The sequence below is a fragment of the Eutrigla gurnardus genome, assembly GCF_963514095.1.
Source record: "Eutrigla gurnardus genome assembly, chromosome: 20".
Lineage (NCBI taxonomy): Eukaryota > Metazoa > Chordata > Actinopteri > Perciformes > Triglidae > Eutrigla > Eutrigla gurnardus.
In genome coordinates, this window is record NC_139931.1 from 70,389 (window position 1) to 88,930 (window position 18,542).

The 18,542-nt window shown below is 44.8% G+C and overlaps 1 protein-coding gene across 1 annotated transcript in view; it reads left to right on the forward strand.

The window, feature by feature from the left end:
• cacng2a (calcium channel, voltage-dependent, gamma subunit 2a) overlaps window positions 1-18,140 on the forward strand; it is a 51,317-nt gene extending 33,177 nt beyond the window's left edge. Inside the window, exons 2-4 of the mRNA XM_084036279.1 lie at window positions 3,649-3,732; window positions 15,951-16,091; window positions 17,297-18,140. Of these exons, the coding sequence (XP_083892405.1) occupies window positions 3,649-3,732; window positions 15,951-16,091; window positions 17,297-17,832 (761 nt within the window). The 3' untranslated portion in view covers window positions 17,833-18,140. The remainder of the gene's footprint in view (window positions 1-3,648; window positions 3,733-15,950; window positions 16,092-17,296) is intronic.
• The last annotated feature ends 402 nt before the right edge of the window (window positions 18,141-18,542 follow it).

An 18,542-nucleotide genomic window follows, 5' to 3' on the forward strand; every position in this document is an offset into this window, starting at 1 on the left:
TGGTAGCTGGTTTTGTGGATTTGGATCTGATCCTGGTTCAACGTTGTGTAACATTGATACTCTTTCAGGGGTTGGAAGGAGGTTTACGTTTCTAAAACATTACGTTTCTACCTTAAAAAAACAACAACTTTGGAGCTACTTATGTTAGCACATCTATGCTAAGCTAGCTAGGTAAGGTACCGTTTGTGAACACATGCAGCTTCAGCATTTTAACGATTGTGAACAGTAAATAAAGATCTACCGGACTTTAGATGAACAGTGTTGTTCCTTAATTGTGTCTCGATCGCCATGGTGATGTGGTTCACTTTGACACTTTAGCTTCTATCTTTTATCTTGTTTTAAATCAGTTTAAGCCCCTTTTGTCTGATTCTCTCTAAAAAAAGCTTTTCCTAAAAAATGTAATAATATTCATGCAGGGAGTGCATTTAGTGACAGTGTGGGCTGCATGGTAACAGCGTAGCGGCAGGAGGCGGGCCTTAGCGAAGGGTCGAGTCCTGCATAGTCTGCCTTTAAACTTCCACTAAAGAGTTGAAAACATCCGCGTAGAGCAACAAAGAGTCTGTAATTATTAAATCAAATCATGAAACAAAGACATCAACCAACAGTGATGGATGGAAACTAGCATTAATACGAATAATCTTTCACTGATTTTCTGCAAAACTCTGTTAAATTTTCGCACCACATTTGAATGGAAAGTTGCCATAGACACAATCAAAGCAAACACGGAGACACATCCGTCCCCGAGTCTCTGAACAGACTGCGGCGGGCGCCAACCCCTCAGGTAGCTCCGACACGAACCCCGGCGCAGGTGTGAGAGCGGAGCCAGGCGCTTTGATGGCTCCTTTTTATCCTCTCTCTCCCTCTCGCATGTGGGCCACTCACAAAGTAATACCCCCCACTGTGTCCCATCATGCCTCACTGCCAAAACAAAAAACCTCCTCAGCAACACCTGGCGCCATGGTAACCAACACCTGTTTGCCTAATTAGAGCGACAAGAGATAAAGACGTTAATGAAAACGCTAATCTGATCCAATCAAACGCCTCGGCATCCCCCCGTCACGCCACCTTGAGTGACCTCATCAATGCCAAACACGTCGCATCTTACTTCGTCTTGTCCCCACTTTTATATATGATATATGTACATTTATTACTCTGAATTGGTTCTTATTCTTCTACCAAATCAAACCATTACTATATTATACATTTGATACTATGACTTGCAAAATGACATATACATAAATAAAAATCGTAAACTATTTTTAATTTTCGAAAATGAATTCAAACAATGGCTGCACGGTGGTGTAGTGGGTAGCACTGTCGCCTCACAGCGAGAGGGTCCCGGTTTCTATTCCCGGGTCGGGCCCGGGTTCCTTCTGTGTGGAGTTTGCATGTTCTCCCCGTGTAAGCGTGGGTTCTCTTCGGGTTCTCCGGCTTCCTCCCACAGTCCAAAGACATGCAGGATGGGGAGAGGTTCATTGGTGACTCTAAATGTCCCGTAGGTGTGAATGTGAGCGTGAATGGTTGTCTGTCTCTACATGTCTCCCTGTGATAGACTGGTTACCTGTCTGTCTCTACATGTCTCCCTGTGATAGACTGGTTACCTGTCTGTCTCTACATGTCAGCCCTGTGATAGACTGGTTACCTGTCTGTCTCTACATGTCTCCCTGTGATAGACTGGTTACCTGTCTGTCTCTACATGTCTCCCTGTGATAGACTGGTTACCTGTCTGTCTCTACATGTCAGCCCTGTGATAGACTGGTTACCTGTCCAGGTGTACCCTGCCTTCGCCCAATGACAGCTGGGATCGGCTCCAGCCCCCCCGTGACCCTGAATACAGGATAAGCGGTAGATGATGGATGGATAAATTCAAACAATACATTAAGTAAACTTTAAATTCTAAAAACAAAACAACTACAACAACAAAAAAGCTATTAAAAAAAAAGCTATTTATATGCTGTGTAGCATATAAAATGTTTACAAACTATGCTTTATGTCTTTATTCAGACCCCCTGATATGTCTGCTGTTATTTGTGTATATGTTGTTTGATTATTGTGGCTGTTAATGAATAAATAAAAGGTTAATAATAATAATAAATAATAGGAAGTGAGCAGACAGGAGGACGTGGGAGGGCGAGGGGAAGCCAGCGTGCTGCTTCCTGGCCGGACGGTGAGGTGTCGGTCAAGCGAGCATTAAGAGCTGAGGTTCCCTCCGTTCAGCACGCCAGCTGGAGCGGCTCCAGGTCGGCGCCAGCTGCGCCGCTCTCATTTACAAGCCGCCGCCTGCTGCCAGCGAGGCCTACGCCGCCCAGGTTTCCAAAGAAGCATCTTCTGGAAACAAGAAAAAAAAGGGGGTCCTTCGACGTTTTCAGGCCAAGGACCCCCAAAGGCTTATAGAGACCCGGTGGAGGGATCCCCTATAACGTATAATGTTTCTTATTAAACCGGCCAATAATAATGTGTAGTGCAGCCTTCAGTTCCATGTATAACAGTACTTTGTAATGATATACAATGCTAAGACATTAAAATAATAATTGTTGATTCATGTTGACATACATCACAATTTCTCAACATAATATTCAACAAACAGGAAGATTTATACTTGCAGTGGAATCACGTCCTGCTGATGGATCAAGGACATTCTGCTGGAGAAGCTGAGGTTCTCGCTGAGAGGTTCTCCAAAGAACTTTGATAAAATATGGAGACTGTTTATATCTCTAATTGACACGATTGCCTGATGAACCAAATGAGTGACTGAACTATATTATAATGTTCCTCTCTTCTTCGTACTATAATAATTAGCCATTTCTTCTGAGGTTCCTTTGTATTTTAGTTTTTTTGTCTGCTTGTTTGTTTGTCTGTGCTTGTAGCCCGAGGCTGAAAGGGTGAGGGGTGAGAGAGGGAGGGAAAAGGGGGTAACTTAGTAAAATGAGCACTGTACCTCTGTTGTAATTGCATTACTTTCATTTGTTGGTGCTTAATAAAACATTTATAAAAAAAAGAAGAAGAAAAATGTTTGGGATCATTTCAGGGCCCCCCCTGCAGTAACACCGTGGCCCCTCTAGGGGCCCCCCTGTTGATGATCGTGTTTTTGTGGGTTAGAGTTTGGGTTAGCAACTGAACTGTTGACTGAACTCTTTGTTTAGGGTTATGGGGTTAGGGTTAGTGACTGAACTGTTGACTGAACTCTTTGTTTAGGGTTAGGGGGTTAGGGTTATCGACTGAACCGTTGACTGAACTCTTTGTTTAGGGTTAGGGGGTTAGGGTTAGTGACTGAACCGTTGACTGAACTCTTTGTTTAGGGTTATGGGGTTAGGGTTAGTGACTGAACTGTTGACTGAACTGTTTGTTTAGGGTTAGGGTTAGTGACTGAACCGTTGACTGAACTCTTTTTTTAGGGTTAGGGGGTTAGGGTTAGCGACTGAACCGTTGACTGAACTCTTTGTTTAGGGTTAGGGTTAGTGACTGAACCGTTGACTGAACTCTTTGTTTAGGGCTAGGGTTAGTGACTGAACCGTTGACTGAACTCTTTGTTTAGGGTTATGGGGTTAGGGTTAGCGACTGAACCGTTGACTGAAATCTTTGTTTAGGGTTATGGGGTTAGGGTTAGTGACTGAACTGTTGACTGAAATCTTTGTTTCCTCTTTACAGGAAACTTCAAAGGGATGTGTAAACAGATAGACCACTTTCCCGAGGAGACGGACTATGAAGCGGACCCATCCGAGTACTTCTTACGTGAGTATCTTTGTCTCTCTTTTGACCACATCAGGCTTCCCTCTCCCTCCTCCTCCCCCCTCCTCCCCCACTCTGGATATATCTTTACAAGCTGTCCCAGTATATAGCTGCTCTTCTTGGCCCGCCTGTCGCTCGCTGAGTCCTGCCAAGCAGTCGAGTCTGTTTTCACTGCCCGGCCGTGTGCAACACAACGTGCAGTGTTACAGTCGGCTGTGTTACAGTCAGCTGTGTCCCCTGTAAACACAGCCCATTGATTTCTGCCCCCCCTCCCCCTTTGTGCAAGCAAGACAGAGATTGCTTGTCGAGCTCATTTGCCCTGCTAATCCTAAAAGTCACAACAATGACTCGGAGCTCTTGATGAACTGTGTAGCGTCGCCCCGGTGCTCTCTTCTGATTGGACGATTTGAGGAGTCGCTGTGTAGCTTCCAGTAATACAGAAAACAGGCAAGTCACCAATAATAATTATATTTTAAATACAAACAATAAATCTGTTAATCTAGTGAGCAGATTTTTGACATTGGTATTCATTTTTATTTTTTTTTGGAAGGACAGTAACTGAAGTGTCGCCTGTTTTTGGAGAGATTGGTTTTCTGAGACAATCTGTTAAAGCTGATTTTTTTTTTTTTTTTTGTGGAAAGCATCACCAACATTGGAGAAAAAAAATCCCCATCGTTTACAGAAACACATGTAACAGCCTAGGAGTGCAAATTAATTTAATCCCTTACAGTCGAGTTGTTAATCCCAGTAACAATTTGTGGGGCGGTCTTGTTCTTACTGGGAGTTTGATGGTTTTGTTTTGTCATTTTAAGCCAAAATATACATAATTTTTATTAAACCTAATTATGTAGTTTTGTAGCATTTTGCTTTGTTTTGAATAGTTTAAAACTGCAATGGTTCGATCCAAAAATAAATCTGTTCCCGTGGAAACGGGGTTGAAAGTGTTGTATGGGAACGTCGTTTTTGTAGGAGACCTTTTGGTCAGATTCATGGACAGTTTCTTCTTCCTGCCTTTATTACCCACAATGCAAATCAATTCATTGGGAGATTCAGTCTCGAACCATCACTTCTTTCTGACTCCTCACGTTTTGTTAATCCACATAAACAAAATTTGTAGTCTTCAACCGACGCTGACTCAAGTGGCATCACTTGAGGTCATTTATCTAAACTACTACAAGTAGGCTACTACTACAGCAGTACACTTTCCCAAAGAGCTTGAAATACTCATAAAGTGTATTTCTTTGGTATATTTGATAATATGCCTCATTAAACTTTAGTCCCTGCTGACTCCCCCGCACAGTGGTTTTGCAGCTAGAAGTCAGAAAGTGTCCGTCTCCTCGTCAGCCTGAGTGGGGGGGGGGGGGGGGGGCAGTAATCGAGGCCTCGCCGGAGAGGCGAGCGGTGCGTGACAGTGCCGAAGATTAAGCCCAGCCAATTAGGCTGCGTTTGACGGAGCGCTCTGAGCGCTTGTTCCCGTCCATATGTGCCAGCGAGGACGGCTACGACAACCGCTCTGGTAATGAGTGTAACAACGCAGGAGCCAGATCCGTCTTCATGGAGGGGGGGTCGCTGGGTTGGAGGCCCCTCGGACCATCGACGCTCACTTGTCTCCATGTGTGTGTGTGTGTTAACCTCTTCCCAGGCTGTGATTGGAGGAGAAGGCCGCAGTGCTCCCAGTGGCTTGCCAATTAGGACACTCACATCCATAAATATTTCAGCCTCCTTCTTATATAGGTCAGGCCTCTCTCTCTCCATCGCTGTCTCTCTTCACCCTCACACCCGGAATACTTCCTGTCAGAAAGTTTGTGCAGTTCCTGTTGACACCGACAATGACGACTCGGAGCATCAAGCGTTTTTTTTTAAAGAGGTCACGGCGGAAGATCTCAGTGTGCAGCATCACCGTATTAAACATTGTGTATATTTACATTTACATTTTTGTGGACACACACACAGAGAGACACACACACACCTGGTGTTTTCCATAATGCGGAGTTTCACGGCACCTCAGGGTGGTCAGAGAGCGAGAAAAGCTGCCTCTGCTCTCTCACAGGAGGGGGGGAGTTATGCAACAGAAATGATGTCACTTCAGGTGAAGGCCCTGGCGGATGTGACGTCATTGGAAAGCTCGCTGGTCCAAAAAAATTACATAAAAAAAAGAGAAATCGAGGGACACACCAGTGATGTCACCACTCAGCATAGAGGAGAAGGGAGATGTTTGGTGCTGATGTTGCAGAGCAGAGAAAACACACACACACACACACACACACACACACACACCAGTAGCTCATGCAAGGCGGTTTGCTACATCCACGCAGGGTTATATAAGCCAGCTGAGGCACACTGAAGCGCCGGTGGGTTTTTAGATCATGGCGTGTCGGAGCTCCCATCAGCCACTCCTCCACTGGGCGCTAAGCAGCTGAGGGAGAAGACAGAGGGGAAGAAAACGCCCCAGTTATGCAAGCTATTAATGCTAAACTGGAGAATTCACTGTAACGTGGAGAGGAGAAGATGACGTGAGGGGGGAAGCAAGGATGTGTGTGTGTGTGTGTGTGTGTGAGACTCCTGTGTATCATCATAATACTGAGAAATAATAGCATTTGGATAATCTATGATTTTATTTTCTGTCTCTTATATCAGAATCAATTCAATGTGGGGTATAAATTCACCTTCAGGAAATTGTGATTTTTTTATTATTACTTTATTCATAGTGAATGAATAATGAATTGAGAAAATGGCTCATACTATAAAGCAGATTCATTCATTTAAACAATAACCCTTTTATGTTGTTCTGTAAAATAAAAAAACTAGTTCTGCAGCTGATGATTATTTTCATAATTGTTTTTTCTGAAAATATATTTTTTAAATAAATAAAAAAATGTTTAAATATATTCTTAGAAAAATGATGAAGCAATTAATTGATTGTCATGAAATACATTAATATAAAATAAATATTAATTATTATTTATTATTTTAATTAATTATCATTTAAATCAGCAGGTTGTTTTATGGGTTTTTGTTGAGGCTTGTGTGGGTTTCTCTGCTGACGGCCACAACATCGTCTGCTGCTTCATCGTCTGCTGCTTCAACCCCCCATCCTACCCCCCATCATCCTGCAGCGTGTCCCACTTCCTACTGTAAACTAACACACATGCACTGTATTCAGATGCAGCGATCGGGAGACCCCCCCTTCTAGATTCACTTTCTTGTGATCTTGTGTTTATTTGCCCCGAGTCAGCGTTAAACTGCCGGTGTTTGCATGCTTGGGACGGCAAGTATCCGCTGACATTGATGACAGAAGGGCAGGCGTGTCACAGCCTGGGTCACCCTGAGGCCTCGCGGCAGACTGGACGCTGGCCTGGACCAGCTCTGGCGTCACCCTATAAAATCAATGGGTCTGGAGCAGGACACGCATGGGGGGGGCAATACGAGTGTGTGTGTGTGTGTGTGTGTGTGTGGGGAGGTTCACCAGGAGGGCTTCCATGTGACCTGAGGTTGTAGGTGTAATACATCAATACCCAGGTGAAGAAGTTTTGCTCTTTCACATTCAGCATCCTCACATTGAGCATCCTCTCCCTCAAAGTCCGTAACCAAGACAACAAAGAAAAGGAGTCTCATCGACCGACACATAAACGCCCCGGCCCAATAAATTAAAAGCTATCATCTTTGTCTTGGGGGGTGACATGCTGTAATCTTAATTCAGAATTAGGGATCATGGGATTGCAAGCGTTGACTCCAAGAATGCATTGCTTTTACAGCGATATACAGTATAAGCATAATGCAGCAGGTCTCTGGCGGTTATGGTGGATTGCCATAGAGATGAGGGAGACTGGTTTGGACTCAGAGTTTTAGTTATAGTTTTTCAACATGAGATATTCTCATAAAAGCAATTATAACAATAATAAGACATTGAATTATTCTTTTATTTGATTCTTACTGAGGTTGGAGAGAACACAGATGTCATGAGGATAAAGGACCTAAATATTTGTGACCTCGGTGTTTGAGCAGAATAATATCGGTGTAACTAAAGCTGCTCCTCGGTGTGTGGCGTTCGCTGCCCTGCTGACAGCGTGGGGATTGGCCACGCTAAGCTCCCGGCTGTCATGTGTTATCCGACAGGCCGGCCGACTGGAGGGTAATTACTGTAATTGAAATGTGTTTCTGTGGAAGGGAACTTTAATTGTGTGATGTGAAGTGATTTCAGTGAGGCGGCTCTTTAACTGCGTTAGTGACCCGTCGCTGTGCGTTTACGTTTAATGTGACACAGCAGTTCTCGGGGGGGCTCGTGCACTAAAAAGGGTCAGCAAAACACAGAGCAGCTCTGATAACAATGCACACAGAGGGAAACGTGACTTAATTCTCTGCTCAAGAAGCCGTTTCCTACAGTTTTCATGCTTGTCTCTTTAAGCCTGGTCTGCTCTGATTGGCTTGTGAGAAAAAACGTAACAGTAGTTCTCCAGCTGGGCGGAGCTACTCGGATGGGGGCGGGATATTCTAATGAGCCTGGATGGGGGTCAGCAGGGACTCCAGATACTCACATGTATGTGCAAAAGCACTGAAAGTTAGTTTTCTATGGTACTTCCCCTTTAAGAGTCTCCCATGATGCATCTGGGAGATTCATCATTTTTTATATAAAAAGTCAGACAAATCAAATGGCTTTTGTGGGAAGATGTTGATGATTTTCAAAAGGAACATATTTAATTTACTTTAATTTGTCAATCTTTGGACTGAAACAAGCTTCTGCAGATAAACGACACGATATAGGAACCGGTCATGGCATTCTCGACTGGGATGAATCATTGGTTAATCCCCACGATTCCTTTCTCCATTAACTGTTTAGTTAATAAGATAGTGGCGTCTTCAAGTTGCTCGTTTTGTCTAGAACCCAAAAATATCAAATTTACATAATCATAGTTGATTATTGTGTCTCCTGTTGATTATCCTGAATATTTCATCATAGATTCACGGATGAGGAAGAAATGAGGAATTAGATGAAACTGCCAAGTAAATCATCAAGACAACAGAAATGTAAAAAAAAAGAAATGTATGTAAACATGCAGCTGAAGTCCCGGCGGCGTCTTCAAAAACATCTCAGCTCTCACTCTCGTTCCGTTTAGAAAACGCCAGCAAGTGAGACTTTCGTTTATTCTCTAATCAATTCAAAGTCACACAGCGTTCTGCCTGCAAGGTGTGTTGTCAGGACTCATAAGCTTTTAGACAAACTGCTGAGTCAGCGTTCTTGCAAATTCAGAAATAAGCCACCAAAGCTAAGTTCCTCCTTTTTCTCTCTGCACATTGTTTCACACATTTTAACGCACTAGGCAGTCAGAGATGTTTGATGTCCAGGTTTGGAGGGAGGGGGGTGGGGGGAGTCAAACCTCCGGGATGACGCAAGGGCTCAGTATTGAGGAGGAGGTGTGGAGGGGATTAATAAGCGTTTGTAGTATTAAATCAATGTGCCTGGGAGCTGAGGCACCTGATTAGCATGACCTCGTCCTGCACATCAGCACATTCTGGGCTGGGGGAGGCTGATTAAGAGCCAATGCTAATTTCCTCTCAACCCTGTCAATGAGAGAGAGAGAGAAGAGGAAGGATGGAGGACAGAGATGCCATCGTTCACATTTGTCCACATAGTTACAGTAGCCTATGTGGGCGTCACATTAGTTATATTTTTAGTTTTTTTTCCATGGATGTCTGTTGAATAGAATAAAAGGTCCAAATGTGACATTTTTAATTATTAATTCAGATAGAAAGCAAAGGATTAATAATCTGTTCTCTGGATTTAGCTGAACTTCCAGCCTTTACTGCCGTAGCAACCCGATTTTGAGTGAGATTTGTGGATAAACTTTAAACATGTTTCACAACGTTATGTTGTTTGAGATTCCTTTGACCTATTTAATAGGATTTAAACCGACTGTAAAGAAAAGCAGAAATATATGTGAGATTACTTTGGTGGAAAAGTGAATTTATCTTTTTCACCTCCTTAAGCTTATATTTTGACAGTGTTGATGTATATTTTGAATTAATAATTCCTAATCAGAATGTGCAAAATATTGATAAAATTATGATTATTACAGGTTAGAATTATATATAGCTTTAACAGCTGAAACATTAAAGTCATGAACACATGTTTTCAAGATTTCCTTTTGGTACTTTATTTTGATACTAATACTTTTGTACTGAAGTAAAGTTTTGAATGCATTACTTGTAATTGAGTATTTCTACACTGTAGTATTAGTACCTTTACTTATGTTGTTGCGGTTGCATGCATGATGTAACCGGACACCAAGGAGGAGGACGAGCTGCTGCAGAAACAGCAGCGTGCATGCTGCGCCACTGTACTCGCTGCACGGCCGACTTCCATTGAGGTGTCTGCCGGCCGGCTGCAGAGTGCCAATTGATGCCGTCCACACAGTGGGCCCTAGTTTCGTAGACCAGGCGCAGTCAGCTTTCAGCGCCCCTGCGCCGCGCCGACGGGGCTCGCGCAGGCACACCTCCCGTCTCGCCCACCGGCGCAAGTGGGAAAGAGGGAGGAGAAGAAGGCGTGAGTGGGAGACGAGGAGGAGACGAGGCGTGGACTGGGATTAATACAGCCGATTCAGATCTTCACCAATCAAATGAGCTCCTCTCCTCTCCTTTAATGCGTTAGGGGAGGTTCAGTGCAAGTTCCGTCATTTGACAACCCGATGACAGAAGCAGCGCCGCCGCTCCCACCACGCGCATCACGCGCTGTGCGCGCGTATCATAATAATAACAATGCCCATATTATAAAAAACAGGAGAGAGAGAGGGAGATGTTTTGGTCCGAGAGGCTGAGTTTCCGTTACGCGTGCCATCCGCCTTTGATCTGACGTCAGATGTGACGGGACAATCTATATAGATATAAATTCACGTGTTGATTCAATTAGTTGCATTAAATAGTGTTTGTTGTGATTATTTATTGCATTTAAATGTGCCTGGAACTGTGGAAACCTGCCTGTGAGGTCTCGGTGACGTGTGCGGACTGCGAGCCGTCAGCCAAACTTCCACTCCGCCAGCTGTGATTCGCCTTGAATGAATGGACTTCATTTACGCCTTGCGCCTTGCGCCAAAAGTAGACCAGGTTGGAGCTGGCGAGCTTTCAGCGCAGTCTCGGCGAGGCTTTTTGCCACGAAACTTCCGCTACGCCAAGCTGAATCTGTGACGCCTCCCCCTGCTGCGCCGCCACACCCATCTTGGCGCAGGCGATCCACCAAACTGCCGAACTGACCGTGCGCAAGGCTGCGCGGGTCGAAACTTGCATTGCGCCGGCTCTGCCACCCTGCGCCGCCCTGCGCTGCGCCACGAAACTAGGGCCCAGTGTCTGCTCTCAGCCTGCGTCTCTGGGAGCAGGTTGGCACATATGCTGGCAGGGCGGCGGGGGGAGGGCGGGGCCAAGCGGCCTCCATTACGTACTAGGCAACAACAGGCCGGGCAGCGAGACACCTGCTTGCCTGTCTGTCTGAACGCAGACATGCTTCACGTTCTTGTCAGTAGTTTGATGCAAAGATTGTCTGGAAGGTAAATACGAATCTGCAGCCAGGAGGCAGTTAGCTTAGCTTAGCTTAGCTTATTTTATCTTAGCTTAGCTTAGTTTAGGAACAACTAGCCCGGGTAAGGTAACAAATTCCACATAATAACACTTTGAAGGCTCACTAATTACAAGCAGATGTATATTATTTGTATAACATTTCATGGTTCCATTTTTACAAATTTGCTGCTTTTATTTTTTTCATAATTTGAATAATTTAGAAGCTTTGTACGAAAAACATTATGACTCACTTTGAGCTCTGGGTAGTTGTGAAAGCATTTCACACAATTTCACTATTTTTACAAACCAAACAATGAAAATAATCAGCAGATGTACTTTAAGCTGCTTTCCCTGATTATACTTAGGGTTATTATACTTTTATTTAAGTATTTTCAGAGTGTGGTTTTATTACTTTAACTGATGTAAAGTATCTGAATACTTCTTCCAACAAATAAACCAACAGGACCCCAATCAAACATAGGCAGACTCATTCAACTTACGGATTCAGGACGGTGACATTAAAAAACCAGAAAGGCAAACGGATCCAAAAGGTGCAGCAAATCCAAAGTCTAGGAAGATCCGGCAGAAGTTCAAAAGCGGCAGGTAACAAGTTTCAGGTGTCAGAGTCTGGAAAGCAAAGAACACACAACACATGGAGATCAGGATGGTCATGTGACTGGAACTGGAGGGGAAAGGGGGAAGGGGGGAGTCAGGTGACAGGTGGGACAGTCTAGTGGACAGGTAGAGGAATGACAATGATGGGGAATCTGACTGAATGCCACACAAAGAGACAGGAAAGCATAGAATGGACCGAAAAGGCTATATGTTGGTGAAAGCAGCTGAGCTGTTGTCGGCCCCCCAGAAACTCACTCCTTAGCTCGGTGTCACATGGGTGTCATGGGGGGGTAGAGACAGAAGATGCGACGCTCTCTGTGATCATGACCTCAACCCAAATCAAAAACAGGGACCGCGGCACTAATCACATGGCTCCCTGGAGCCTCCTTTCATGTGGGCCGAGGCGAAGGGCTTCAGAAACACAAGACGCCGCCAAGGTCATCACTGAGGTCGCCACCGAGGTCGCTGCTGTCATCCACTATTAGCAGCGAGGTCAAAACTTCCATTGGACTGGGGGACAGGGGATTGACAGCACAACAACAGGAACAAAAACCACATTATTGTCTGTCTGAATGTTCCTGTATTCATCTTCAGCTCTTTAAGCCCTGCTCCCTGAGAAAGAGCAGGAAAATATAGCACACCCATGGGTGCAGATTCACTTTTGTGTCCCCCCAATCCTGACATCAGCTCTGCACCCCTGAGCGCACCTCTGCAAAGGTAGCTCTCAAGGACTTTTACTGTCGATATTTTACTTTAAAATTATTTTTCCAGCACTGGGCCAAAGATATAGTTTAGTCAAAATGGGTCCTAATGTGACTTTGTATTTTTTTAATTTTTTTATACTTGCCAAACAAAAGTCACATATTAAATCAAGCAAAAAAGGCATCAATTCACTGCATAGAAAAAAACATATTATGTAATTTTGTTGAAGGGTAGTAAAAAATGTTAGCTTCTAATTTTCTCACAATTATATCATATTTATTTCCACATATTTTTGTTTGAGCTTTTGTCGGTCAGTCCGTGACATTATCAGCCGAGAGCTGAAAGTTAAAGGTCAACATCAGCTCGATTTATCAGCAGATCAATATCTGTGTCTCACCCTGTGTGGGACATGTTAAACACAGAGTATCATGGACGCGATTCTGTGGAGAGACGAGTCTCCGTCTATCTGTCAACCCGTCTGTCTCTCTCTGCCTGCCTGCCCTCCTGGTGCTGCTATTGCTTAAACATCCCTCCAGGCAGGATCCAGAACCCTGACGGGGACTCGGCCGATCCCTAACGGCTGGAAGTGAAGGGGGGATTAGCTCAGGGTTAGCTGGCAACCGCAAAATTGCCGGTTCGATCTCCTAGCTGAGTGCCTGGTCTCCCTGAGCAAGACACCTCACCCTAATTGCTCCTGACGAGCTGGTTGTCGCCCTGCGTGGTTGACTCCGCCGTCGGTGTGTGAATGTGTGAATGAATGGGTGAATGTCAGTCATTACTGTAAAGCTTTGGATAAAAGCGCTATATAAATGAGGACCATTTAAGTGAAGACGTGTTGGGAGGACTGATTTTAAATGAAGTGTCCTCTCAGGTAGAGGCAGCCTCGCTCGCCCTCGGGGCGTACTTATTGACATGTCTACCTCCAGCGATTCTCATCGTCGGCACGGCAACAAGCTTTGCTCAGACTACATCCTGACCAGAGGATGATCCTGAGAAGTGAAGCCAGAGCCTTTAACTTGCATTCTCTCTGCTGGCCACCAGGGGGCGACTCCTCTCTGGTTGTATAGAAGTAAAAAAAACGGTCCTACTTCTCTCTTGATGTATTATCTCAGTAAAAACATGAGTTTATGGTCTCAATCTCTAGTTTCAAGTCTTCTTCAATCCAGCATGATGTTCATTTAGTACATTATGGTCCATTTAGAGTCCACCAGACCAGAAAGCAGGGGGTGCTTTAGGGGCGGGGCTTACCTGCTGATTGACAGGTCCATTTAGAGTCCAACAGACCAGAAAGCAGGGGATGCTTTAGGGGCGGGGCTACCTGCTGATTGTCAAGTCTGGGAGTCATCAGTGTATCCGACATTTGGCGGTCCTCGAGGGGCCACATACTTTAGTTTAGTACTAGTAGTTTTCAAATGTCAGGTTCAGGTTCACAGTCAGTCTCCAACAACTTAAATTATGAGGACAATGAGATCAGATTTAATGATTTCAACATTTTACAGTTGAAAGCCTAACCCTAACCCTATGTCAACAATCGATACCTTCGGTCTGGCCCTCTCTCCACCGTTAGTCTCTGCAGATGAAGCTGATGGATGAAAAAAAAAGCACCGTGTCAATGTCTTCAGGGTCAAACGGGACGGAGGGAGGGATATTAGGAAGAGCGATGCATGTAGAGAGGGGACACGGCGGCAGGTTCAACTCTGAGGACAACTTAATATTTAATCAACTTATCTCACCCAGTAACCCTAAACCCCCACAATCCCCTCTGGTGGCACGAGGGGGGAGGCACTCTATCTTTAAAATTGTCTTTTGACTGAGTGAGAATTAAGTGAGGGAAAGATGGAGATGAAAAAAGAAAAGATTTGCAGACAGAGACAGAAAGATGGAGGATGGCGAGTGACTTGCTGCTTCTGTGGAGGAATGCGTGGAGACGAGAGCTGAGACATTAAGGTCAAATACATTCACCAAGGAGCGAAGCGCTCTTCGGCTTGTATACAATACTTCAATATTTCTTGACTGCTATCCTTAAACCACATTACAGGTGATTTAAATATGAATACTAAATCAAAAAGCCGCAAGTACCGAAGACCAAAGTGTCATGTAAATACAACATAGCAGTCATTAATATATATCTAAAATCACTGAATACATATTTATTATGATAATACTAACAATAATGAATGCCAATCTCTAGTTTCAAGTCTTCTTCAATCCAGCATGATGTTCATTTAGTACATTATGGTCCATTTAGAGTCCACCAGACCAGAAAGCAGGGGGTGCTTTAGGGGCGGGGCTTACCTGCTGATTGACAGGTCGCATCCAATGCTAGTTAGCTACTAAGATGACTTTAACACTGAGCTGTAAAGTTGACCTTGAATTATGAAAGCTCACTTTTGTCAGCAGCTTCTCACCAGAATCCACATGGATCTAGATAGGGTGCTGCTCTGCCGGCTTGTGTTCATCAGATCCACCCGTCGCTCCTCCAGTCCAAATATGGTTACTTCCTTCACTGGTTGCGCTCCCCCCTCCACTGCTTCTGTGGACTCAGGGTGTCTTTCCCACCAGCTCGGCGCAGTGCCACAGAGCCTTCGGGTGCTGTGCAGGTAGAGAGGATAAGTGGATCCCTGTCAGAGTGGCGGGGGGGGGGGGGGGGGGTGAATGGCAGCAGGTAGGCAGGCAGATGGGCCGAGTTCAGCACGATCCACCCAGGCCGGCGTCAGCACTTTGGGGGGAAGCTGGGAAAGTGCTGAGGTGGCAGACACGTGTGGAGGTGAAGTGGTGAAAATTTAACCAGCCTGATGAAAGTTTAAGTGTGCATGTTAAACAGGAGAGGGGGGGGGGGGGGGGGGGCGTTTGGAGACTAAAAACAACAAATCAAACTCTAATTTTACCCGACATTGAGGGCGCCACTCTCCATTTTTGACCTCAAAAGCAACGTGGTATATATCCATCTTCCAGTTTCTTGATAATTAGCTGCAAAAGGACGGAGTTTAACTTCAAGGACTCGCATGGGGGGAAGGGGGGGCGGGGGCTGCATCCCTCTGCACTGCGGCCCTGGCTCATATGCATCGCCAGAGGCCCCAACGGCCGTTCACATGATGAGAGAGAGAGAGAGAGAGAGAGAGAGAGAGGAGCGGTGTGATTACATAAGGTTGGGTAACCCTGGACACACACACACACACACACACATACAGTGTTGATGGAGTCTTTCACAGGCCTGATGGGGTGTTGATTAGGATGCGACTCACACACAAGCAGCAGATGCTGAAATGGACTCTAATGTGCTTTTTATTTCTTCCTTCTTCTTCTTCTTCTTCTTCTTCCTTCTTCCTTCTTCCTTCCTCTTCCTCTTCCTCCTCCAGGTGCGGTGCGAGCCTCCAGCATCTTCCCCATCCTCAGCGTCATCCTGCTCTTCATGGGCGGCCTGTGCATCGCTGCCAGCGAGTTCTACAAGTCACGCCACAACATCATCCTCAGCGCGGGAATCTTCTTTGTGTCTGCAGGTGAGTCAAGCGGCGGCAGCGTACCTGAGTACATTTACTCTAAGTACTGTATGGTAGACGTACTTGTACTGCAGTATTTCCACTTCAGGCTACGTTTCAGGGAAATATTGTAATTTTTTTATAGCAACTATATACATAAATACAAAGTATAAGCAAATGAGCTGCACATTTACCGGCTGCAACATTCAAGTCATGAACACATTAATGCTTCAATAATTATAATCTGACAGTAAAATATAACTCTGAAATGGTACTTTTACTTTTTTATTGCGAGACATCTTAACTTCCAGTTAAGTTTTATTTCTGAGTATTTCTACACTGTTGTATTGCTGCATTTACTTTAAGAATATATCGGAATGCTTCTTCCATCACTGCTTCCTGCAGCCCCCTTCACAATAAAAGCCTTTTTCCTGGTTCACAAGTAGCATCTACAAAAATCTCCACCAAATATTTATTATGCAGTAATTTTACTTTAATTTGGGGGTTTCATGTCATTTTCACATGCTTTTTGTAGCATTATGGTTAGCTTAGCATAATGGCTGGGAACAGGGGGAAACAGCTAGCTTGACTTTCAGTGCCTCTTTTTTAAAATCACTAATTAACTTGTTATATATCGTGTGTTTAATCCAAAACACAAAAAAGTTGGCTGTTTCCAATCTTTGTGCTAAATTGAGCTAACTGTGTGCTAACTGAATAAACTAAATTAAAGTTACATCACCAGATGAAAACATGTTTTTTTCACATCGTCTCTCGTACTGCAGCTACAAGTCGTTCTATCTTTTTCCTTTTTTTCTATTCTTCCATCTCTTGTCCTCTTTTCTTCTCTCTTGATCCTGTTTGCTGGGCTAACAGCTATCTACTGGGACTCGTCTCTAAAAATACAATGTCCCTGACACACTTTTCCCACGATCTATCTTTTCCAAATACCCGTGTTTCTCCATGAGTGACTTAAACTAACAAGACAAAGTATATATATATATATATATATATATATATATATATATATATATATATATATATATATATATATATATATATATGTGTGTGTTTTTGTAATTAGGGGTCTCAGATCAGTCATGCTGGACAGGATTAGTAATCTGTGGACATGAATATGATCCTGTAAATTACACTAAGAATAACTTCTCCTATGAGCTCATCCTGACTCGTACTTTGTGTCGCCCCCCCCCCCCCCCGACCCCTTCCAGGCCTGAGCAACATCATCGGGATCATCGTGTACATATCAGCCAACGCCGGCGACCCTTCGAAGAGCGACTCCAAGAAGAACAGCTACTCCTACGGCTGGTCCTTCTACTTCGGCGCCCTCTCCTTCATCATGGCGGAGATGGTTGGCGTGCTGGCAGTGCACATGTTCATCGACCGCCATCGACAGCTACGGATAGGGGCGCGCGCCGCCGACTACCTCCAGGGCTCGGCCATCACACGGATCCCCAGCTACCGCTACCGCTACCGGCGCCGCTCGCGCTCCTCCTCCCGCTCCACGGACCCGTCGCACTCCCGCGACGCCTCGCCAGTGGGCCTCAAGGGCTTCAGCGCGCTGCCGTCCACGGAGATCTCCATGTACACGCTGCCCCGGGACACGCTCAAGTCCTCCGGCACGCCCACCGCTACCTACAACTCCGAGAGGGACCACAACTTCCTGCAGGTCCACAACTGCATCCAGAAGGACCTGAAAGACTCGAGCCAGACCAACACAGCGAACCGCCGCACCACGCCGGTATGAGGGGGGAGTCGCCGCATGGCAAGGGGGGGGCCTGTGGGTGCTGCACCCCCGGGACTCCTGTGGGTGCTGCACTCCCCTGGAGAAGATGGATTTCTCATGTTTATAGATTTTTGTTCTTTTTGTTCAGCTGCATGACTTTTCCATTCATATTGTTGAGAGTTTCAACAAGTCTGCCGTGTTCCCGGATCGGATCCCGAAAGAGAGCTGTCAGTTTTATTTCTCGCAGGCTTTGTTTTTGAGGTTTGGGTCACTGAAAGGCATTGAGGGAGGGGTGATAAAGATTTCATGGGTTCACAGTCCCCTTTTTTGGTTTGACAGTTTTTTGCCCAACAGTTTGGTTGGAGCCACAGGTTCGAGCCCCCCCCCCTCCTCCGCAAGCCATGCTCCGATCTCTTTCATTTAAATCCTTCAATCATTTTTTTTGCATTAAAACTGTGAATTGTTACAGTTTGGGATTTAGTAAGAATTAGCCCAATCTGTAATCTCTTAACAAAGGTACTATATATATATACATATATATGTATTACTTTTATAAATAAATTATTACGTTAATAATCAAGAGTTACAGACTTTACCGAAGCAAAAAAAAAGCAAAAAAAAACAACAAACAACAACAAAAAAACATGTAAATGAAAAAACCAAGTGCTGTTGTTAAGGATGAGAAAGGACTCTTTGTGTTGGTGTGAAGGTTGAGAACAGACAGGCAACAG